Here is a 23352-nt window from a genome sequence, read left to right on the forward strand (position 1 = left end):
GATTCATTTGAGACGTGCTAGATGGAGTAAGAATGCTTAAAGCATAGCTGTTGTGCTGTTTACAGAGGCTTGCAAACTGTTGATAAAATGCAGTCTGCATGAAGATGTGAGTGTTGGCAGTCAGTACCATTATCAGGAGAGTCAGAGGCACCAACACCCCCAGACTGCACTGGGATGCTTGTCCTGTGCCATGGTGAGTTAACAAAGGACTCCTGATCTGGATGTGTAAGTGATCAACTATAACACCTGACAGATAAACCAAATCTAGTTCTAAGCCTAAACAGGAGCATATTTGAACTGTGTAAGTAGACAGTGAAGTCCCCAGGGACAGGAACTGTATTTCATGCTGTGTAATGGCATAGCACTTTGTGCAATGAAGTTCTGATTGAATTGTTATCCCTGGGCACCACCAGAGCACAGGAAGTAACAAATACTGGATTTTAGAACTAGAAACAGCCATGTGAAACTGAATGCTGTGTGAATCTTAATTTTCTGAAGCTAATATAATCCAAACTGGGGATTAATCACATCTCCTAATAACATACTTGTCTGCAGATGGTTAATAAGTAAGCAAATGGAAATTAAACGATCAGATGGTGTTCACTCTTCTGTTCTTTGGAACTCCTTTTGTCTTTGTAAGCTACTGCTTTGGCTTTCTAATTGAGGCTTTACCACCTTTAGTGCATTCTAATCCAAGAATCTCAAAGGACTGACAAACTGCAAGGATGCTGTATTAATGTATATACTGGACTTGTATTTTAAAGCCTGCTACAGACATCTGCACAGCCTTCCAACTTCTCTGGAGGCCTGAAGGGAAAGTAAGTGGGAGCAAAAGCATTTTCTACCTAGAACAAAAGATGTGTACTTGGTTTGGTTGCTGACTGTCAATGACTTTTGTTGCAACTTCACTGAAGCTGCTTCTCTTTTTTTCTTTACTGAGACTAAAGTCATGTATGGAAAAGCTCTAACTCGATGTTCTTTCAGAAGTGCAGGTTACCCGAAGGAAAAGGTGTGAAAATGCTTTAATTATAACTTGTTTGTGAGGCTTAATAAACAAATTACAAACCTAATATTACAGTCCAGGAGTCCTAGCTGCACATCCTGTGGACTGATGAATCCTCTTGGGAAGAGGATGTGTTGAGAAGTAGTTGCGGTCTGAGCTGGTACGTAGGGATACTGTTAGTATGCTGCCTTCCTGCATCTTGGGAAGAGGGGGTTGCTGTGATAGAATGGCATGGCCACAAGATCATGGGCAGGTTAGCTGCGAATGCTCTGTTGCTGGAATTAAATGCTACTCTAACTGTTATGGGGAATCTCTCTGTTTTAGAGCATAAAACCAGAACAGTCAGCTAATCTGCTCTGAGCAAAGCAGGAAGGGGCAGGCTTGCTCATGCAGTCACTTTTCTCATGTGTTTATCAGATTTGAAAGTGTTTATTCTAACAAAGCAGGTGAACTAGGAACAATATGCCTATGATGATTGTTTTAGTGATTGCTAAGAGATGCTGGAAGATTGGTTCTTCCAAAGATCTTACTACAGTCTCTTGTTTAACAAGAAGACATCAGACTGTTTGATCAAAGCGGTAAACCTGTATGTTTTTTGACTAGGGAGTGCATTGTGTGCATTTTCTAGGAAGAAATGTGGTCCTACTGCAGAAAGCCAGCTCGTGGGAGTGCTGTCTTCTAATAGGGTGGTCACTGCTCTCTGAGCATAGGAGCAGTGAATAAACACAGTCAACTTGTCTGAAAGTTTCAGTGCCTTGTCGGGAAGGAACTTGATTATAGAGTAAATATCTGCTTGTTCTATCATTAATAGCACCTTTTTGTTCTGTAGGATGCCAAGATACCAGATGCATGAATGATTTTCATAGAGTTGCCTGACTTTAATTTTAAAAACAAATAGGGAACCCCCAAGCCCCTGGTGCCCTGATGATAAATGTTATAAATTTTTGCATGATTCTCTTAATGCTTCAGCCAGTGACATGTTTGGATTTTCTCTGAGCGTTGCTTTACAGTAACTGCTAAATTGTTTTCCATCCCTCAAATATTTTTTGAATACTGCATTACAAATGCAGTTTTCAGCCCAAATCTGTGCTTTAATACAGCTCTGCATACTAAAATAGAAATAAGTCTGGAAGGGATGATGTGACTGGCTTTGCCCTGAGGTAGCTGTGAAGCTAGTTGGGAACATGTGTAAGTACTTCAGAAATGAGCAGTGCAAAATGTGACCTGAAAAGGTATTTATTGTTGCTTCCTGCCTGAACCTTTTCAGCCTGAGACCCAGTAGGATTTAGAGACCCAGTAGGATTTACAACCTAATTTCTTTGTCCCTTAGTTTAGAAGAGGAGAGCTATTACTCGTCAGACCAAAAATTTACTAATAAGAGTGTGAAACATATTCTTCAGTCTTCCAATAACTGACAGTTTGGAGAATAAAGCTGATCTGAGCCTAGTTTTCCAACTCTGTTAATGCTTGGAATCGTGTTACTAGAACTGATAACTCTGTATCTTAAGGGGGAATTTTGAGTCAATACCTAAATGAAAGATATAAGCAAATTAAGTGTTTTTTATTTCCCGAATACAGCATCTGCGCCTCTGTTTTAGTTGCTACTTTATTACGCTTTATGAGTGAAACTTAGTGCAAAGAAGTGTCCCAGGGTGGTATTCCTGCTTAAAAGGATAAGAAATCAAATGTCAAGTCACTCCTGTGTGTTAAAACAAAACAAAGTAAGTAATCTTTCCCTTAAGATTAAGAAATAAAGGAGGAAAACAGAGGGTTGGTGCCCTTAACCCAATTGAAGAGCATGTTTCAGGCACAGCATCTCGTGCAGCAGTCTATGTAATGAGGCTGCTTTTGATGTCACGCTAGAGGCTGCCTCGTTTTCCAAGGGGAATCCTGGCTGCCCTTGTCATTCCAGCGTGGGCATACTGCAGCACGTTATCTCCCAAGATGTATTCCGTCCTTCTTCCCTTTGCTCCCAGCCTTGCTACCGCTCATCTCCTGTGCCAGAATTGAATAAGCCGGTTTATCTCACCTTCCTGCTCCTGTCTGCCCAATTCATCCGGCGTGTTGTTCTTATCTCTCTCTCTCTCCTCTGTCGGGCTTAACTTTGTCACTTGGTGCTGGTCTATCAGGAGGAATCCATTCCCCGGCTGCTAAATGGACTCAACCTGGGCTGCGCGTGCTGTCCATGCCACACATGCTCCGTTGTAGGTTATTTACAGAAGTAATTTATTATGCCTACTGCAAGAGGGCAGGCAAGGCTGCTTTATGCTGCGTTCTCCTTGGCACCCAGCCAGCTTGCCACAGAATTTACTAATCTGGGCTTTTTCGTGTCTGATTTGAAAGGCTTAGCCTGAGCAGGAGAGGGAAGCGTTTGTCCCAGAGAGAAAGGAGGGGGCTAAACCAACAGGGAAATGATACGGATGCAATGGGGTGATAGTGCATCCGTTTTTATAGAGCTTTTCAGCTGTAACTCCTGATGGGGGTTGAGTGTAAGGAAACTTGGAAGCTGAACCGCATGTACATTCTGGTAGCTTATGGATAAGAACACGTTCATTTTCTGTTATTCAGGGTTCAAATTTTGTGTTCATTCAGATTGAAAACAATACTGAGATACCTGATTTAGGTGACCAGCTATGGGTTTGGGTAACTAACCTTGAACCTCTCTAGGAAGGGAGACTTCCTGGAAGAGGATCAATAATGTGTTTTTATTCCTAAATAGTTCACTGGGTATATATTTATACTGACTTATTTTAATATTAATATTACTGTAATTGTGTAACTCCACAGGTAAATGTCTGTGTAGATGAGCCCTAGATTCCCAACGCTGGGCAGCCTGGAATTTGACATAGAAACTGAGGAGGTGCTACTTTAGTAATACTGCTACGTAAAGGTTGAACTTAAATTTAACAGCATGCAGTTCTGGAATGAAGGACTCTAAACCAGAAAATACTTGGCTAATGTGTTCTTTCAAATCACAGTAAACTAGCATACTGCTAGTATTTTAAACGATGCAATTGCTAGGGTTGACGACAGGAGCAGAAAGTCGGAGGCTTAAACATTACCTGTTCTGGCTTGGCTGAATTCAGTGGAGTTACTCAAATGACATCTTGCCTGGTGTTCAGAAGAAAGCTATTGAAAAATGACTGGCAGAAAAGTTTTTTTGAATTATCCTTCTTATATTTTTGGCCTCTTGCCTTCTGTGAGTACTCAGTGTTTTGGTTTTGTTTTTTTTTTTTTTTTGTGTGTGTTTTTTTTCCTTGGAGTAGTCTGGAAGTTACTCAGTTAATGCAATAAATTGTATGAGTTTTGTGTAATGCTGGAATCCAGAAGACACATCAGTTTTACATCTGTCTTTGCCCTGAGGTTTTTTCCTTTAATTGTGACAAGGACAACAGAAAAAGTAGGATTTGGGCCAAAGCAGGAAGTTTCAGGAGAACACGGAGCATGATACGAGGGGAATTTAATTCCTAGAGGTCTCATTCTTATAAATGCAAGTAATGTTCTTTTGACAGCAAGGTAGGATTTGGTGCTGCAAGTTGGAGATCATAGCTAGAATAGCATCTCAGTGTGCTAGGAAGGGAATCTATAGTTATGCTATACCTTTTCCTCACCTACAATAAGGTCAAAATAAGCCAGTGCAGCTTGGATGGATTTTTTAAATGCTAAAAGATGCTAGAGTGGCGCTCTTTCACATATTGACCACAGACATCTATAGGAATGAAGCTGAGGCAGCAGAAAACTGCTAGAGTGATGCAATGCCTCAAAGATTCCAGGGTTAATCCCACTGGAATGGAAAAAAGAGCTGTATTTGAAAAAACAAATGGAAGATCCCAGTTAACACTTTATATTTCTGAAAAGTCTAAAGTAATGAGAATGGGTTACAGTCTTATTCTAACTGCAGTAGAGTTGTATCAGAAGTCACACTACTGCAGACTTAACTTACAGGAGATATTTCTATTTGAGGCATTACAGATTGTAGGATGCCTCCTTACCTCTCGTCACTTGAAACCACTCTGCAGCTTTTGATTACCGAGTTATTCTGGCAGGCCACAGATATGGAATTGCCTTTATAGCTAAAAAAAAAAGGGAAATACAGGGAAGTAGAAAAAGTTGCATAAGATTATATAAAAGTCAGTAGCCAAAGTATGAGCTGAAATCACAACTGCTCAAGCCCTTGTCTGAGGTGTTAAAATGAAAGCTCATTCCTTGTCTTCATTTCCATTGCCTGTATTAAGTTCATGCAGGACAAGGGCACGATAGAAGATCGAGGGGCCTGGATTTCTGTAAGTGGAGCAGTTACAGTCAGTACTCAATTGGCAAAATTACGCATTGCTAGAGCTATCAACAGAGAGGACTGCGTGCCAGCAGCCAAGCAATGCGGGCAGGGCTTCTTTTAACAAAGACAACTGTATTCATGCTGTAGACACCGTATTTTTGAAGTGATGCTTCTCCACTACATAAGGAAGCAAATTGATCATGCTTTCAGAAATGCTCAGTGACTATTGAAGAGCCATGTAAACAGCTGAGTACTTGAGAACAGGCCACAAACTAGCAAGGTCATCAGCAGATGTAAGTAAGCATGCCTAGCTTTGCTTGAAGCACTTGGATTTGAAAAAAAGAAAAAGCAAAGGAGAACTTGTGGGCTGTGGATGCTAAGTCAGCATTAGGAAAAGGATAGTGAAAGGCTTCCTTCCCCTGATATGACCTGAAGTACAGAAAATCGCAGGATTCTTTTTAGTTCGGGAGGAAGCTGCTGCTGTTTTAGCCCTGGCAATACTCAGTTTTGAGTTGTTAGCCAGAAAAAGCCCTGAGTAGACACAAGCCTTTGGCTGCTATTTATTCTGCTTCAGATCATACACTGGTTGCATGCTGGAACGATAGTGTCCTCTCATGTCCCAGTGTGCAGGGTGTGAGAGATTTTATTGTGGCTCAGGTAGCTGTATTTTGTCAAAAGAAGATGTGCTGGTTTTCAGTCTCTGCATCAGCTTTTCTTTCTGATGAGACAGAGCTGTACCTTGATAACAAAAACCAAACCACATATAGCTATATTAATTGGGGTTTTTAGTTAGCATGGAACTTCAGATGAAGGAGCCATAGCTGTTGCAGATGGGGCTAAAGGGAATGTGCTGCAAGTATAGGCTTCCTCAGAACAGCAGTCTCTACTCCCTGGGTAGGAGCCCTTGTTTTTAGTGCCTTAAACTCTATCATAGCTGTGGCTGAAGCACCCTGGAATCCATGAGTATTAATGGAAGCAGAAAAGCCACGAAAAGGGAAGGAAACTATCATTCACTCATCTGAAACTTCCTCTTTCATTTCAGGGACTTTCTGCCACGTGGTTCTGGCATCGTAACCAGACGCCCACTGGTCCTGCAGCTAGTAAACTCCAGCACAGGTATGTGAGCTGCCTCCCCGTGTGTCCAGCTGGATTCCTGTCTTGGTCTAGGAAGGTCTTATTTGATCAATGACAATGCACAATGTGAAAAAGTAAATAACTTTTCACCATAAAAATGACCTGCAGCTGGTTTTCAGTTCTGCCTGTTTAACATCTGATGCATTAAATATTCAGATGGAAAATGCTTCTGTTACTTTGATCTAAGTAGGGTTTCATGCATATACTTGTCATGATTTTTCTGTCTGTGCAGCTGTGACTCTTATGAATGGGTAAGACCTAAAAGCTAAAGGACCCTGTTGATAATCCTCTGAAATAAGGGGATGAGATGACTTACTGCACCAAAAACTAAATGTGAGAATGCTGGGATCTGAAGAATGACTATAGAGTTCTGTGGCTGGTCTTTTGGGTTGTTCAGTTTTTTGCTCTCTGCTTGCAGGGTGTTTTCATTAGAGTTCCCCTTCAAACATAAGATGTCCTATAAGATCGCCTTGAGGAGGAGTTGACAAGTGACTGTTTCAGGGTATTCTTTCTCTCTTGTTGGGTGGATGTGACCTGTTCACAGCAGTCCTCTTGCCTATGCTAAGGAGACAGCTTGACTTTTGGGAGGCTTTTTAAATTCAGATAGAGGGTTCTTGAATTAGTTGGCCTGTTCAATGACTGGCAAAGAAAAAAAAACTAATTCAAAACCATGTCAGGAGATTTTTTGGGGGGGGGGGATTTTTTTTGCTATTTTGAGGCTCTCTTGTCTTTTCTCATCATGTAATGAGACTAATATTTAGCCTCAGTACTTGAATACAGAGCTAGTCCAAGTTCTGAATAAAAAGGTATCTCCCAATGCAGCTGTGAAAGTCACAGCTGCTGCAAGTATGTAAATGCAAAGCTTGCTTAGTATCAACAGGGAGTCTTGGATTATTACTTGAATGAAGACAAGTGAGGATGCCACCTCTGAGAAGACCTGAATTGGAAAGATTTCGGGCTTGCACAGGTTATGTCCGATGTTGATCTGATGGTGTGATTGCAGTAACTTTTGCCAACCAGCCAGGTTATAGTGGGAAAGACACTTGCCACACTTCATCCCTTCAACTGTTCTTTGTTTTTCTTATCTTAAAAATCCAGGTTATATTTTTGTTACACTTTTGACTAAGTTTCTCTTACTCTAGTGACCATCTCTGACTCTGCTTCTGTTTTTAAACAGAATATGGTGAGTTCCTACACTGCAAAGGAAAAAAATTCACAGATTTTGAGGAGGTCCGTTTGGAGATTGAGGCTGAAACGGATCGTGTTACTGGCTCCAACAAAGGGATTTCCCCTGTGCCCATTAACCTCAGAGTCTATTCTCCCCATGGTGAGTCTTAATACATTCTCTGAAGTCAGGGGATAAGTGAGGCAGGTTGCTGTTTTGTCATAATGTAAAGACAAAGATAAATTGGAGAGTATGCCTGCCTTTTTCTTTTTACTTCAATCCCCATATGCCTGGTCTGTGGTGCATCAACCTGCCAGTCTTTGCCATGTTTCTAAAAGTTGTCTGCCAAATGAAATATCTGACTGCTAACAGAGCTACTCCCAAAAGCAATTGATGTCTGCAGAACCTCCTTCCTTAGGAGACTTTTCCTTTCCATCAGTATTGACATAAAGTTCTAACTTTCTTTCCTGCTTTCTGGGCAAAGAAATGGAGCTAAAAATGATGGGAGGAGGGTGGCTTTCCTGAAGAGTATTTGCCTTCTGTTGGCACGTAAAGATGCACTTTGCATAGAGCTCTCCAGATAATGTTCAAACCATAAGCCTCTGATTTCAGTGCAAGAATTCTGCTTAAACAAGTGAGTGGAATGGCACAAAATTTGCAAGCTCTTTAAATGTGAATAGCTCTTTGGGCATTGTTGGGAAAGCAGCAGCTTGGCACTACATCAGCAGTAGGCTGCGTAGAACTTCTTCTTGAATTTTATTTTCTAATTTTTCCTCAGTGAGACAATCAACCAGTTAAAGGGCTGCATGTTGCATCCTTCAGGAGAAGGCCCATCTGACTTTGACAAGTGCCTCTTGAATAAGGCCTGCAGGACTGAACATTTTAATACTGGGGACAGCTAATGAGAATTAACTCTTCTGACTCTCCAGTCTTTGTTATGAAGTGGTAAAAATGTACTGTTATCCCTTCCCCTTCAGTGTAGCCAGTATGGAAGGACTTTGAGGTCGGTCCTTGATCAGTGTGTGAGCAGGTGATTTAAAGGGAATGGCAATAAGATCACTGACAATCATGACTAATAAGAACTAGCAAATATTTTTTTTATTAAGCGGTAGCAAAAAGGAATTGGAGAACTCTGAATTCTTCTGAGTCGTGTGCATCTTTTACACCTCTAATGTACTGAAGTCACTAAAGCCACAGGTACTCCTTACAGACCACAGCATACCTACCTCAACACGCTCTTGTTCTGTCTTGTTTCCTATGTCTAGTCCTGAACCTGACCTTGGTGGATCTACCAGGTATGACGAAAGTCCCAGTAGGGGACCAGCCCCCTGACATCGAGTTCCAGATCCGAGATATGCTTATGCAGTTTGTCACCAAAGAGAATTGCCTCATCCTGGCAGTATCCCCAGCCAACTCTGATTTGGCCAATTCTGATGCTCTGAAAATTGCAAAGGAGGTGGATCCTCAAGGTAAGTCTTGTATTTTAGCATGGACTACTAGCTAGTGGCCCAATTCTCCTTTTTGGCTGTGATTAGCCCAGTAGCTGTGGGATCCTGTCTGTTGTCTTAGGTGGTATCTTCACTAACATATGCCCTTCCGAGAGGTGGTTGTGAGTCTTAATAGCTACTACAGTAGAATACTTTGTTACTCCATATTTCTTCCTTTGAGCCTCTGAAGAGGTAAAAGGCTTCCCTTCCTTTACTGTAGCCATCCACCTTGTGCCTAGAGGAAAAGCAAGAAAATCCCTGCACTTAAATCCATCTCTACTGCGGCATAGCATGTCAGTGTTTTTGGCAGGGTGTAACTGAGAACTGACCTCTGTTATCAGCTGGTCTGCTGTTGTGACCTCTTGGAATGATGGGAACTGTAGTATTTGAGTTCAGGAGCCCTTGAGTAGCCAAGGTGGGTAATCTGTAAACTCTTTGAACGGAGGAAGACGTTACATGAGTCATTTTGCTTGATCAACTATATTCATTTTTTTCTGAAGGGCAACGCACTATTGGAGTCATCACTAAGCTGGATCTTATGGATGAAGGAACTGATGCAAGAGATGTTCTAGAAAACAAATTACTTCCTCTACGTAGAGGTATGTTTCATCATGTTTTGTTTGAGATCTACTTCCTTCATTTTCCCTGTGTAAGGTATCTTGGCCTCATCCCCTGCCTTCAGTCATCCTGGATCATCTGTTAAAACTAGCGCTTAGGCCATCTCTGTTCCAAACCAGCACTGAGAAAAGTTGGGGAAAGGGGATGAGTCACACTTAGGAAATTTTTAGGTGATATTTAGTAGTCCTAGGTGATATTTAGTCCTAGCAGAAGCATAACCCTATGCTCTTATCTTTACTGTCTTCCTTATTTTTAATAAAGCAAGCTGCAAAAATTAAATTCCTGTATTATTCCCCTGCTATCTTATTTGATTGCCATAGTATATCAGGTGTAATCATAGTGGGCTGTACTGTGATATATGCTGTACATAGCCATAGTGAAGTACCTATCTTAAAGACTTGAACAAGGGTCCTGAATGAGAACAGGGTGTACTTTATGATTGTGGGAACAGTGATAAATAAGTTAATTCTCAGTTACATAGTTGCACTTTTGTCCTGCACACCAAAGTGTCAGAACCTGAGATGTCCAGAGGAAACTGTAGTTTAAAACATTTCCGATTAGTACCTAATAATGTGTTGCCACTGAAACTTCCCTTTCCCAGTGTTGACAGCTGGGTAACTTCCTTCTCAATCTGAGTCCCATTTACATTCTTATCCTTGCAACTACCTGATCTTTAACCTTGCTTCTGCAGGTTACATTGGTGTAGTCAACAGAAGTCAGAAGGACATTGATGGCAAGAAGGACATTCAGGCAGCTCTGGCTGCAGAGAGGAAATTTTTTCTCTCCCACCCTGCCTACAGACACATGGCTGATCGCATGGGAACCCCCTACCTGCAGAAAGTGCTGAACCAGGTACTGTTACCAGCTGAGAACTGCTGCTCACTATGCCAAAAGGATGTCTAGGTTGCTCATCGGGCTCTTCTGGGATGGAAAAATACAGAAGAATATAAAACTTCTGGTCAACAAACTGAAATTTTGAATGTTGTTTTGGTGCCATGGGACTTCTGAAGATTTGCTTACTCTTCCTTCTCTGACTCATAAAAAGCATTTTGATGCCAGGTCTTGTGAAGTGTGCTTAGTCTGAATAATGTTAATAATTGAGCTCACACACCAAGTGCAGAACATTGCTTTATCCATTCAGTGATGCTGGTACAAAATCAATAGCAAGCTTATGGTATTTGCCTAAATTTACACTATTGGAATGAACACAAGGTTAAGCTAAAAGACAACTTCTAAATTCCTAGTGGTCTTTGCCTAATACTAAGTTGTGAAGATTGATTTAAATATGATGCTAGTAGTCATTTTCCCTTTTGTTAAGACTGATTCTTTAAGTGAAGAACTGCTCTGCCTTTTTTCTTTATTTAAATATTTCTCTTTAAGATGGGGACTTCAACATCTGTGCTCTGTGGAAACCCCTTTATTGGACCCTCAGTTTGTTTGGCTCCTTTCACCTTGCCTTGTCACCCTTTCACTGAAAAAGGGCTTAACCACCACCCTAATGTGTGCAGAACAAAGATGGGTGTCAGTGGTGTGATAACCTGCAGACAGAATAGCCGTTACCTTGGTATAAGTGACAAATGCTGATAATTGTATGTGAAATTTATTCCTGATTGGAGATGACAGGCTTGTCAGAATGGAAGGTTTGTATTAGGCTAAAACCTGAAATGAAATTTAGGAATAAACAGGTGAAGTAAGTAGGAGATGGGAAGGCAGGATACACCAAGCTTATAACTGATATCTGTCCTCGGTTTGACTCTTTATTTGGACCACTCGGAAAACACAGCAAGAGAGGAATATTCCTCTTTATTCTGGGGTGCTGACATAGCACACACTTCCTGAAAACCACTTACAGCTTTTATCTTGAACCTTTTTCCTGTGCAGCAATTGACCAACCACATCCGTGACACCCTGCCAGGGCTGAGGAACAAGCTCCAGAGCCAGCTTCTCTCCATTGAGAAGGAGGTAGAGGAGTACAAGAACTTTCGTCCCGATGACCCTGCTCGCAAGACTAAAGCTCTGCTTCAGTGAGTGGCCTTAACTGCATGTCCCTCCCTGGAAGCAACTACTTAGCCATGCCTTCTACTTCATGCTTTTTGTTTTCTTTTAGGATGGTCCAGCAGTTTGCTGTGGACTTTGAGAAACGTATTGAAGGTTCTGGAGACCAAATTGATACCTATGAGCTGTCAGGAGGAGCTAGGATTAACCGTATCTTCCATGAGCGTTTCCCCTTTGAACTCGTGAAGGTACTGCTGAGATACCTTTTCTCCTTGCCTGTTTGTCACCTCTTATGTCTGTCTTCCTGCCTCTCTTAGCATCTTTCACTATCTATTTTTCCCTTTTTGATTTCTTGTCACGTCTTCTACTTTATCACCTCACTTTTCAGTTCCTGTTGTCTACTTTATCAGAGCTTTCCCATAATACTGACATCTCCCTCAGTCCCAGTCCTTGTGAAAACTTAACTTTCTCTTTGTAGTTAAATGCTACTCTTGCTTAATTCTTAAAGGCTAAATTAAACATGCAAAATAACTTCCTTTTAACACAGACAACAGCAAATCAATGTCGGAATGTCCTTGCAGATATGTAGATATCTAATTTAAGTTGCACGTAATGCAAATGGTTTTAAAACTTGTACATCCTTGATCCCGAGCATCAGCCTGGGCCTAAAGCCTCCCTAATGCATATGCAAGAAGCAGGAAAGAGGATGTAGATATACCTGGCCTTACTTATTTTTCCCATTAAAAATGGCCTAGAGGTGGGAATGGTGTAGAAACTGCTCTACAGTTGTCATAGCTGAAGAGGATCTGTAGTGAATGATAGGTTTCCTGGATGGCAAAGTATACTAACATGATCAGAAGTGATAGGGAGAAAATCCTCTAATATAAATTTAAATGAAGTCAGGAGCCAAAACATTCTACTCCTGGATCTTCCACATTTTTCTGTCTTTTAATTTAAATAAGATGAGACCTCCTTAGTGAAATACAAGAGCCTGCCTTATATTGGATAATATGTATTTGTATGTGAATTGTAAATCTGCTTGAGGTGTTAGCTGAAAAACAGCTGCCAAGACCTTATGTTATATCTCAGGAGACAAAACAGTTCATTGTAGAAAGCAATCTAGTGCTTCAGTCCTATTGCTTTATCTCTAAATAGCTCCTGGGGAGCTGCTGAGGGGTTGGCACCTGTAAATGCAGGCCCTTAGCTATTAATATTTGTCCAGGATATCTGTATTGACAGTAGAAGCTTTATGGCTGTGCTCTGTATCCAACACTTGGGCTAACGTTTCATCTGTCACATGATAGTACTAGCATGGGACCTCTTTGTAAATCATGCTGTTATGTATCCTGGGGTTGTGCAAACAACAGCATCAAACAGTTTCTGATAAAAACTCTCTGTTGGTGCAGATGGAGTTTGATGAGAAGGAGCTGCGACGGGAGATTAGCTATGCCATCAAGAACATCCATGGTATCAGGCATGTATCATGCACTAAGCAGACCACTGGCTGCATAGCCTTGTAAATACCTCTAGACCTTCCAAATGGAGTTGAAGACTTCAGAGGTACGGTAGGTCAGCCAAAGGGGAGGGATAACTTCCTTGGACTCCCAAGTGGCTTGAATCTGGGAACAGGGACAAAGTAGCTTGCTTCCTGTTCCCATGTGAGTTGCAGAAGCCTAAAAGGTAAAACTGCCTTGGTGACTAGTTACTTTCTCCCTCTCTTTCATTCCTGGGTAGGAAAGGACAGGATTGCAAGCCCATACCACTACTTCATTTAGTTTTAAATGTTGGTTTTCACTTTCTGCTTCCATTCTAACCATTGCACAAAACAGTTGCTGGTGCTGAGCACCTCCTCCCCTAGAGATTTGAAGGGAGCATTAGGGTGCCTATCACCAGGATCCCAGTGGCCCCAGAATGAGTTCCAGTGTGTAGGTTGCAAATACAGTTGCGTTCTCCTCAGTGGAGGTTAACTTCCTGAAACCACATCTGTGAGACCCTGAGTCATGCTTCCCCTGGGAAGGTGACCGGCCTCTGGTGCCTGTCAGGGGCAGCACTGGTGTCCGTCTGGGATCCGTTTTGCCCTCAGCACCTGCCTCCTGGGAGGTGCCAAGCATCCCCCATTTTCCAAGGCAGGACTTCTCTGAGGGGTGTGATGCTCCCCCAGCCCTGTGTGCTGGGTTTCAGTGATGGTGGTGCCTGCTCCGAGATGTGTGTGTAATGCTGTGACATTCTCCTTGCCCCTTCTCCCCCCTCCTGCCTTGTCTTGTCCCCTATCCTGGGTGTTTAGAACCGGTCTCTTCACACCCGACATGGCATTTGAGACCATTGTGAAAAAGCAGGTGAAGAAGATTAAAGAGCCTTGCCTGAAATGCGTCGACATGGTTATTTCGGAGTTAATCAATACCGTTAGACAGTGCACCAAGAAGGTAACTGGAGGCAGCATGGAGCTGGCACCTTCCACCCCCTCTCTGGCTGCGGCACAGCATTGTGACTGGGGCAGGGACTTGCCTGCAGCGACACTCGTGTTTCTGACCACCTCCTCAGCATGACTAGACCTGAGCGGTACCAGCCTGGGACGATCCAGCCAACAAGCCAAACAAAAGCACTGTGGAACATGGGCTATGGGCTTGTTCCCAGAAATCTTTACAGCAGAGGGGTGCTGGAGATGTCTGCCCCCCACACCTCCAGTCTGTAGCATGACTCCTGATTCCTCTCCAAGCCAAGGGTATTTCTTATAGGGCCTCATCTGACTTTAAATTTGTTTGCTGCTTTTGTTTTCCAAGCCAGAAACTGGGTTTTAAATTATGTCCCCTCTCCTCTGCTAGAAATAGGAGGGTTAATCCCAAACAAGCCTTTAGTATCAGGGCAGGGTGCTGCTGGCTGGGTGTATGGGGCTGAACTTTGGAGGCTACCGCAGTTACAGCTGTGGGCTGTATCACAGGGGAGCGTTCCTGTGGTGTTTGGCTTGGTTTCTGGTTGGCTTGGTCCATATCCTGTCCTGGAAGAGCAGCACATGGCTGAGAAGGATCACGTTAGAAATGTCAATCTACCTCTGGGTTTCTCCTGCCCTCTCCCTCAGAGAGGGCTTCAAGCTTTGTCCTTTGGGATTCATACTGGTATTTATTGGAGCTGGGGTAAGGAACCTGCCTTGATTCTGCACTCTGGATATGGCAGCTCTTGTTTGAGGCTGGGACTGAAAAGCAGCAAGATAGGAAGACACATGCCGTTCTTCTCAGCCATGGCTTGCTGCTTCAGCCAGGGCTGGGTACTGGTGAAAAGGCACCTGAGTTAGGATGGTAGCTTGGGTACTGGAGACTGGAATCGCCACTGGCTGTTCGGGTGCAGGTAAATGGGCATTGCACAAGGTGTCGGGAGAGTCTGACACCTTCTCCCTGTGAGGGTGGGGAGAGGTGCCCAAGTGGTGATAGCTGCCATCACTTGGAGAAATGCTGAGCCCTTAGGGCCGGGAGCCTCTGTAGAAGGGCTCAGGCATGCAGACACGTGCTTTGCCTCCCAGAGCAGCCCGGGAAAGCAAAGCAGTTGCAGTGAGATATTGCTCAGGTTTCTAGAGTGCTGGAGGAGCTTCCTTTTTCTGTCCTGCTGTTCTCTCTTGGGGTATGTGACTGTGGGGAGCACCCAGAAAATTGCCATTAGAGCCTGGTGACAGGTAAGCACAGGCCCTCAGGCTGCCAAGTATCCAGAGTCACCTGCTAATTGGATCAGAAGGGCATTCCTTTTCAAGCCCTCTGAAGCTTCTCTTGGTTTGTTTTCATCCATCAGTTATTGTTCAAAATCTCCTATTCATTGTCTGTTTGCATCCTTCCCTCCATTTCCCATTCTTCTTCATCATTTCTGTGTTTCTTCTTTTACTGACAAGTCTAGTAGTGAACAGACCATCTGTTCTGACAGCAACAGGTTTTCCTAGTCATCAGGTGGTGAGTACAGCAGGGCGGGAAATAAAGGAGAAGAGACCACAGGAATGGAGTGGGGGGTATTGGAGAGGGGGTCTGTGAGGGACTATCTCACAGCTTCAGGATTAGCGTTCCGTTTTAGTTTAGATCCCACTGCTAAGCATTTAATGGCTAACTGCAGTGCTGCTTGCTGTGTTGTGTGCTAGTAGTCATGGTTACAGTTTTCTGTCTGAAGAAACAAAATACTGTCATTCAGGTGGTACCCAGGTACTTGAAGGAACTGGTTTTCTTCTTTGTACGAGGCCCCCTGAGTCTGGTCTTTGAAGCAGTGCACGTAGGGGAAATGGCGTGCACTGAGTTTAGCGGGCTGACTAGATTAGTAGGAATAAGGAATCAAGTCAGAGGGTGTGGAGGAAGCTCTGAAAATGCCTTTGCTTTGATCGGAAGAGGCTGCTTTGGCACCTTGAGAGAGGCCCTTGGGTGAAGCTGAATCCTCTAGTGTACTCCAACCTTCTCTGCCACTTAAAATTCAGGTTACTGAAGGTCCTATAATATGCATTGAAGTATTTTAATAGAGTGATGTAACTTGGGGTCTTGCAGATGTTACCTACGGAGATGAAAGATGACGTGAAGGGGTAGGTATCTGATTTAAATGGAGTGATGTCTAGTTATAACTAGACCTGGATTAATTGTGAGCTGTAGACACCACAGGTTTGACTATGAATTGTACCTTTAAAAAAGCAGGATCCCATCCCTATGTCAAGGGGATGTTGTCCCCTTGAAAGCACTTTCAGAGCAGTTATGTGCTGTGCAAAGAGAAGGAATTGATTTTGTGACACAAAAAGCACCCTGGTAAAAGCTCTGAAGCGTTAAAGATGTGCTAGAGAAACTTCTTTGGATGCAGTAACAGCCTTGAATTGGAATAATTTGGCCATATTCTAGTAATTGCAGTTTCTGTGGATTTTCTGTTTCTGTCATAGTAGAGGAACTGAGAATACAAGGGACTTCATATGGTATCAGATAGTATGGAAACTAATACTTTGTTATACACTTCAACAGGCCTGTATTGGGCCTGACGCTGCAGGTTAGCTGATGCAGTACAGATGCTCTGTATAGCTGTGGATGCCCTGTAGCATGTTTCCGTTTCCCTAAACACTGGCTTACCTCTGGTTTTACTGAGAAAGCTAACTGTTGTAGGAATGTTGTGGGAAAGGTGAGTGAGATAAGACACTCTGTAAGTGGAGCAGTTATCTTAATCTCTGAAATTGAGACATCCGTTCAGTTCAGCCTTCAGGCCAGCGCAAGGTGCAAGTGACAGACCTTTGCAAGTCTTAGCTTGGCTCCTGGTCAGGCCTCCTGCACCTGAAATGAGGAAAGCATGAAAGGGGTAACCATGGTGGGAAGGGAAGGGGAATACCTACAAACAAAGGGAAATGAGACATGGTGAGCCTCTAGGAAATAGTCGCTTGCTGTGGCAAGCAGCTGTGTCTTAAAATCTGCATAAGCTTGCCTTCAGGAAGAGATCACTTGATCCCTGGGGACTTCCATCCATTCATTTTGCTCTTGACAGCTCACCATTTCACCAGCCAGCTCTTCCTACCTCCTTTCCTCTGCCACTTCCATTTGCCTGTAGACTCTCCCGATACTTGGCAGTGCGCAGGCCCCATAGCAATGCTCACCTGGTTCAATAAGCTAACGGACTGAACCAAAGATCTCACTTCTCATTTTGCCTTGTTTTCTCTCTTTTCCCTTTTCCTTCCTCCTCTCTCTTCTTCCTGCTCTTTCTCTGCTTCGCTCTCTTCTTCCCCGTTGCTTCCTCCCACCCTGCCCCTGCCATGCAGAACGGGTCTCTTCACGCCTGACCTCGCTTTTGAAGCCATAGTGAAAAAGCAGGTGCAGAAGTTGAAGGAGCCGAGTCTGAAGTGTGTGGATATGGTAGTGAGTGAGCTCACATCCACCATCAGAAAGTGTAGCGAAAAGGTAAAGAAACCAAAAATACAAAGAAAGGTCAATGCCCACGCCCCTTCCCACACACATTCACGCTGTTTCTCCACACGTACCACAGGAACTCCAGTGAATTTAGTGAGAGAAAACGGGTATAAAGAGGCAGCTAAAGGAGAGCAGCAGTCTGCAGGCATCAGTGCAGTTTAAAAGCAGGCTGAGAGGAGTGGGCATTAGCTGATGGGCTCTTCAGCTGTTAAGTGAGCTGGGATCCAGTGGATCACTTTGTAGTGAGCCCTTTTCCTCTGTCTGGCTCAGTGGCACTCACCTCAGGGTGGATCAAACCCTCTGCAAGCCCTGTTTGCTGTGCCACCGCCTACGTATTTGGAACTTCTTGCTTATTTTTTAATGGGACCCCCTAAAAAAAATAAATTCATATACTCTAGAAAAATATGTAAAAATAAAAAGCCAGAAAAGACCTTATGTTTCCCCCCCCAGCACAAGTGGTCTGCAGGCTTCAGCTTGGCTACAGAGCTGTGCTGAGCAGTGTCACGAACAATACAACCATCAATTAAAGTCTGAGGTACAAGAGATTCAGTGTCAACAGATTACTGGCCTGAAAGACTTGGGGAGGAGGTAGGGGCTTTTCCATACATTACACCCTTTACATCATTCTCCTGCTGATGCCTCGCTCCATGGACTATGCTCAGTTGACGTAGTGTAGATATTTTTTTCTTTTTACACTGTAAACAGCAAGAGCCTTAGGCTAGCAGAGGGCAGCAGCAGCTTGCTGAGTGACATGGAAGGTGTCGAATGCTGCTTAGAGGTTGGGGCAGGAGTGGGTTTGTTTCCCAGGCTAGTTTTGTCCAGGAGGGGGCACCACATGCCTCCTGAAAATAAAGGTAGAGTGGCAATTAATTTGTGTGGAGCTTAGATGTGAGGGGCCAGAAACAGGTCTGTAGCACAATAGTGGTATACTCCTGGAACTGAGTTGGAAAGGGCTGTTTCACTAGTTATTTTAAGACCTGAAAATTACAGTCCCATTCTTGCAGGGTTATAGCCTGACTCACAATCATACAGCCCAAAATTGGGAAGGAAGGGAGGATAACTGAGTTCAGAGTGAAGTTGAGAGCTAAGCTGTTGAGGACTAATTGTACTTAGGAACACAGAGCTCAACTTCTGAGCTCTGTCTGCTGTATTTCTTGCAGAGTGCTGCTGTTGCCAAATAGCTGTGGCAAGGCAGAGTAGCTCCTTTCCAGACTGTTTCTCTTGTGGGTTTTATTTTGGTGGTTTTGATTTTGTTTACACTGTTTTCTGTATCTGGCAGGAGATGTATCCTGTAGGTAGGGGAGGGAGAAGAATCATGAAAACCATGTGTTGATACCCAACAGCTGTATTGGGCAATGTCATTAGAGCAGCTGGCCACCCACTGGCTCTATAGATTTTAATCTGTGACATGGTGGAGGACTCCATGGGGTTGTTCAAAGATGATGCAACTGAGATGTATGCTATAAAGAAGTCAATAGTAGCAGTGGCATTGTAGAAAGCTAATGGCTGTAATAAAATTTAGCCTGAGAGGCCAGGGAGATGAATGTTAAAGATGAGACAACTCCTTGAGTGGCTGTATCTAGTGATAGTATTGAAAAATTTGGAAGGAAGGTTTTAATAATATTTAAAGGTGAATGTCTACACGTAGTGAGAAGACAATCTTGCCTGTATCTCCCTCTGAAAGAGGGAAGAAAGACCAGCAGATCTCTGAAATTGTCATAGACCACTTTAGGTTAGCAGCAAGTCTTAGGTGGTTTCTGATGGTGTAAGACGAAGGGTAATAACTGCACATGGGCATTAACTGATTTGTGGTATTTATCTTGCATGTTATAGCCCTAGCTGCTTCATCTGGACATAAAGCATGTGCTATTAGGGGAGGCAACTGGAAAAGGCTACTTCAGGACTGATGCTAATTGTAAGGTCACGCCCAGTCCGCTGTGCTGTGGATTGATGCAGCCTTTCGGATATCAGAAACAAACCTTTGAACTGAGTCCTGCAAGGCTTCGTGAAAGGAAGAGAGCTTGGGCTAACACCTTTTGAATTAGCTTAACAGTCCTGTAGTCTTGGTTTGTTGCTGTTCTGAACTATTGTGGTGGTGTTTGTGTGCTGTCACAATTATTTCATTTCACCCCAGATGGTGAAGAAATCTTTGTGTGCAGTTGATAAAGTTGCATAGATGGAATAATAGGAGTGTATTAACAAAGAACATAGGAGGCAAACCCATCTATTCCTCGCGTGCTACAGAAGCACAGCTTTCCCTGCATGGAGAGATTTCCAGTTGACTATCTGTTGGCTGTTAGAGTTGAGGACTGAAACAAAGTTAGCCACTAGCAGGCATTTTCTACCTGGCCTGATTCTGAGCTGCTTCCAGTTGGTTAAATGGAGAGTAGCTCCAAAATAAACAGAAAGCTGGTGCAAGTATGGAGGCTTGCACATTTAGGATGATAGTGTCCTAGCTAGTGTTTTTCCAGAATCAGGAACCTTCTGTGCCAGGCTGCACTGCAGCATCTCACAAGTGGAGGGAAGGACTTGCAAGTCAGCATCCTTTTGGCTGAAGGTTGATCTTCAGTGTGCTGGCATGAACTCCCGGAATGTGCAAAGAGGGGAACTAAGGAACATTGGGACAAATTGCTTTTCAAAGAGGGCTGTGAGCTTGTATTTAAAACAGGAAAATCCAGCTAAAACAGGATTGAAAACCCACTTGAGCTGGGATGTGATCCCAGGCTGACAGATGTAGCCCCTCGAAGGGTCCCTGCTCTCCTGTCTTTCAGAGTCATGGCATTTCTGGGTGCTGTTCGTACTGCTGATGATAATTCCTTGTCCCTCTATGCCTTATTGCATGTTCCCTGGTGGATGTCTGTGGCTTGTCAGTGTCACTTTTCTTTGCCTGCCCTTGCTTCTCCTGTGCATGCTTGGGGTTGGAAGCTCCTGCATGGGGACCAATGCTGTCAATTTATTTTTGCACACGAATGTTGCTGGATGACCAAGGTTCTGAATAAACCACGGTGTGTTTTCTTTGCGTGCCTTTGGGATGGGTGGGGGTGGCAGGGAGAGGGTTGATGTGTTTGTTTGACTTTTTTTTTAATTTGAAGTAAAGAAGCTGAGACTTGCTTAGAGGTTTTCCAACTTCCTGTTTTCCTCTGACATAACTTTCCTGTCAAACCTTTGCCAACCCTCCTTTCCCCCAAAGGAAACAGGAAGCTTTGCCTATATGTATCTCTGAAGCAACCAGCTGCCTGAATCATAAAGATCACGGAGAACACCCAGTTTGCATTTTCAAGGCAAGGTGGTGGTGGGGAATGCTGATTTCCACATTTTTTTTCCTGCTTCTGTAGGGTCATTGGTGTTCAAAACAAACTACATATTTGAAAATAGGCAGTGTTAATGCTAGTTCTCAATTTCAATTCCAGGCTACTGCAATTTGCTGTGCTGAAAGGGTCTGAGACTATTTGTAGTCAGATGGTAGGAGAGCTGTTGCTGGTTAGTGTAAGATCTGGCTTTCAGTAGTGCTGCTGCACACTTTTGAGCTAATCTTTCTAACTTGAAATAATTGCTTGTTTGGGGGCCAAGTCAGTTTAAAAAGCTGTTATAAATTGGAGAAACAAAACTGTAGTACAGATAACAGGCAAAGGACTCTTAAATAAACCCCCTCGATGGGGGGTATAACAGACTGATGCTAGGAAATGCTGTTTGATGTTGCAGTCAAGAGTAACTAAACCAGACAAAAAAAGGGGCGGGAGGGATAGTTTTACAGGGGAGATAGGTGAAGATTTAAAAATCTAAACCCTGGGGATGGAAAATCCATTTTTTGGCCATGCTGAACCTGAACCTAGTGGCATACAGGTACTGTTATTGAAATCAGTAGAGGCTTATGAATTACGGGCAAGTAGGTAGAAACTGCGTGAAAGGGTGCTTTAAGGTGTTCGTTTTGGAAGGGTGTCTCACGTATGATCTCAGGATACTTTTCTCTTGAACCACAGCCAGTGAAGTCCTCGCACTTTTTTCTCAGTGCGCTCAGTAATGAATTCCTTCCTCAGTCAAGTTCAAAGAAATTGTAGTATAAGTTGCCATGTGAATATAGACTTCAGCTATGTAATCCTGCCCTGATGCAGGTAGAGAGCAGGTAGGAGCAGCACCTGCATGCCCAGAGTGCAGCGTTCCTTGGAGATATGCCCCCTTTGTCAGTCAGTCAGGTCCTCTGTCTCTGCTTGCAAGTGTTGATGGAGAGGGCTAAGTTCTTTCATTTAACACCTCAGCAAATGGGGATTAAACCCCATTTTTCCCAGGGGACTTCTCATAAGATTTAGCAGGCTGCAGCAATGGGCCATTTGTCTACTTAGCCAATGAGATATTGAACATCTAGAAAAATAGTTTAAGAACAAAAAGTGGTATCTGGCATTCACATCTGGGGTTGGACAGGAGCCTCATGCCAGGCAGAGTATGGTGGGTTTGGAGCAGGTCTTCCATGACACAAAGGTTGCTGTAAGAGTGAGAAGGACTATTTGAAGCCCAAAGCAAGAAGGAATGAACTCTGCCCTTGGCAGACTTCCAGGATCTTGGAAAATCTGTCTGCAAGTCCAGCTTTCTCAGAACTTCCCTTTAGAAAAAAAAAGAACTGATTGCAGGGTGTACATGTGCATGCATACACGCAGGGGGTTGTCCCCCCCCTGCGCCTTTATACCTCCCTTTCCCATGTGCACGTGTTTTCTCTCTCCTGCAGCTCAGCCAGTACCCTCATCTGCGTGAGGAGATGGAGAGGATTGTTACTACCCACATCCGTGAGCGAGAAGGCAGGACCAAAGATCAGGTAGGTGATCAGGAGCGTGTGCAAGTGGGGAGATGATGTGGGGTGGAGGATGGTCTAGGCTAGAGGAGCCTGAGCCAAACTCTGAGCCAAGGGGTGTCTGGCAGCAGAGGGGGCTGATCAGATGAACTATATAAAAGGCTCTCTCTGTGCCTGATTAATACAATGTCAGTCACCTAATGTCTGTCTTGTGCTGTCTGTGCCTCTGTTTGGCAGGTCATGCTTCTAATAGACATTGAGCTGGCTTACATGAATACAAACCATGAGGATTTCATTGGCTTTGCCAAGTAAGCACTGATATCTCGTCCCTCTTAATGTGTTTCCTGTGGCTCTCTCCTATAGCTGCTCCAGTAAACGTTTTTCAGAAGCAGCAGTGCAGGTGCTGCCCCAAAGTATGTCTTTACTGTCAGTATTGTTTCCCTTTTCAATGGCTTCATATTGCAAGGCTGGGGAGGAGAATTAGGGATGCTTGTAAGGGGGAGTTACAGCATTATGCCAAGCAGTGGAGGGTTTGTGACCGAAGTGTGGGACTGAAGATGAGTAGACCAAGGCTGAGAGAGCAGGTTGAGGTAGATTGGGGTATCTAAAGTTGGAATTTAGTGGTGAGAGGCCTCAATTCATTGTAACAGCTATCTGATGGGAGCAGGATTCAGGTGATGAAAAAGAGTCTGAGAGGTTTTGAATGTCTCCACTGTTGTTTGCAGTGCTCAGCAGAGGAGCAGCCAGATGAGCAAGAAGAAGGCAGCTGGGAACCAGGTAGGCCAAGTTTCTATCTCCTTCACTGCTGCAAGAAGGATTTGTTTGTTACCTGGAAGCTGCCAGGTGGACAAGCGCTGGGCTAAATGCAGCGGTGCTCCAAGTTGTGGCTTTTTGTGTTTTATATTGATCAAGCTCTGTTTGTACCTGGAGCATAGCATTTGAGGCTCACTGCAGTCAGAAAGAACCAAGTGTAGCAGCAACAGAGGGAAAGTGT

The 23352-nt window shown here is 43.7% G+C and overlaps 1 protein-coding gene across 23 annotated transcripts in view; it reads left to right on the top strand.

Moving 5' to 3' along the window:
- DNM1 (dynamin 1) overlaps nt 1-23352 on the top strand; it is a 68237-nt gene that overhangs the window by 17750 nt on the left and 27135 nt on the right. For 19 of the 23 annotated variants that reach the window (XM_066980863.1, XM_066980861.1, XM_066980860.1 and 16 more), the window contains exons 2-13: nt 6322-6395; nt 7591-7740; nt 8844-9047; nt 9566-9664; nt 10375-10535; nt 11565-11707; nt 11791-11926; nt 13085-13152; nt 13963-14101; nt 22296-22382; nt 22596-22666; nt 23084-23135. In XM_066980863.1, coding sequence (XP_066836964.1) covers nt 6322-6395; nt 7591-7740; nt 8844-9047; nt 9566-9664; nt 10375-10535; nt 11565-11707; nt 11791-11926; nt 13085-13152; nt 13963-14101; nt 22296-22382; nt 22596-22666; nt 23084-23135 — 1384 coding nt within the window. Of the gene's footprint in view, nt 1-6321; nt 6396-7590; nt 7741-8843; nt 9048-9565; nt 9665-10374; nt 10536-11564; nt 11708-11790; nt 11927-13084; nt 13153-13962; nt 14102-17427; nt 17567-22295; nt 22383-22595; nt 22667-23083; nt 23136-23352 lie in introns of all 23 variants that reach the window. The other 4 variants (XM_066980854.1, XM_066980842.1, XM_066980849.1 and 1 more) reach the window with 1 other exon arrangement.

This window comes from Anser cygnoides, chromosome 20, assembly GCF_040182565.1.
Source record: "Anser cygnoides isolate HZ-2024a breed goose chromosome 20, Taihu_goose_T2T_genome, whole genome shotgun sequence".
NCBI classification, from domain to species: Eukaryota; Metazoa; Chordata; class Aves; order Anseriformes; family Anatidae; genus Anser; species Anser cygnoides.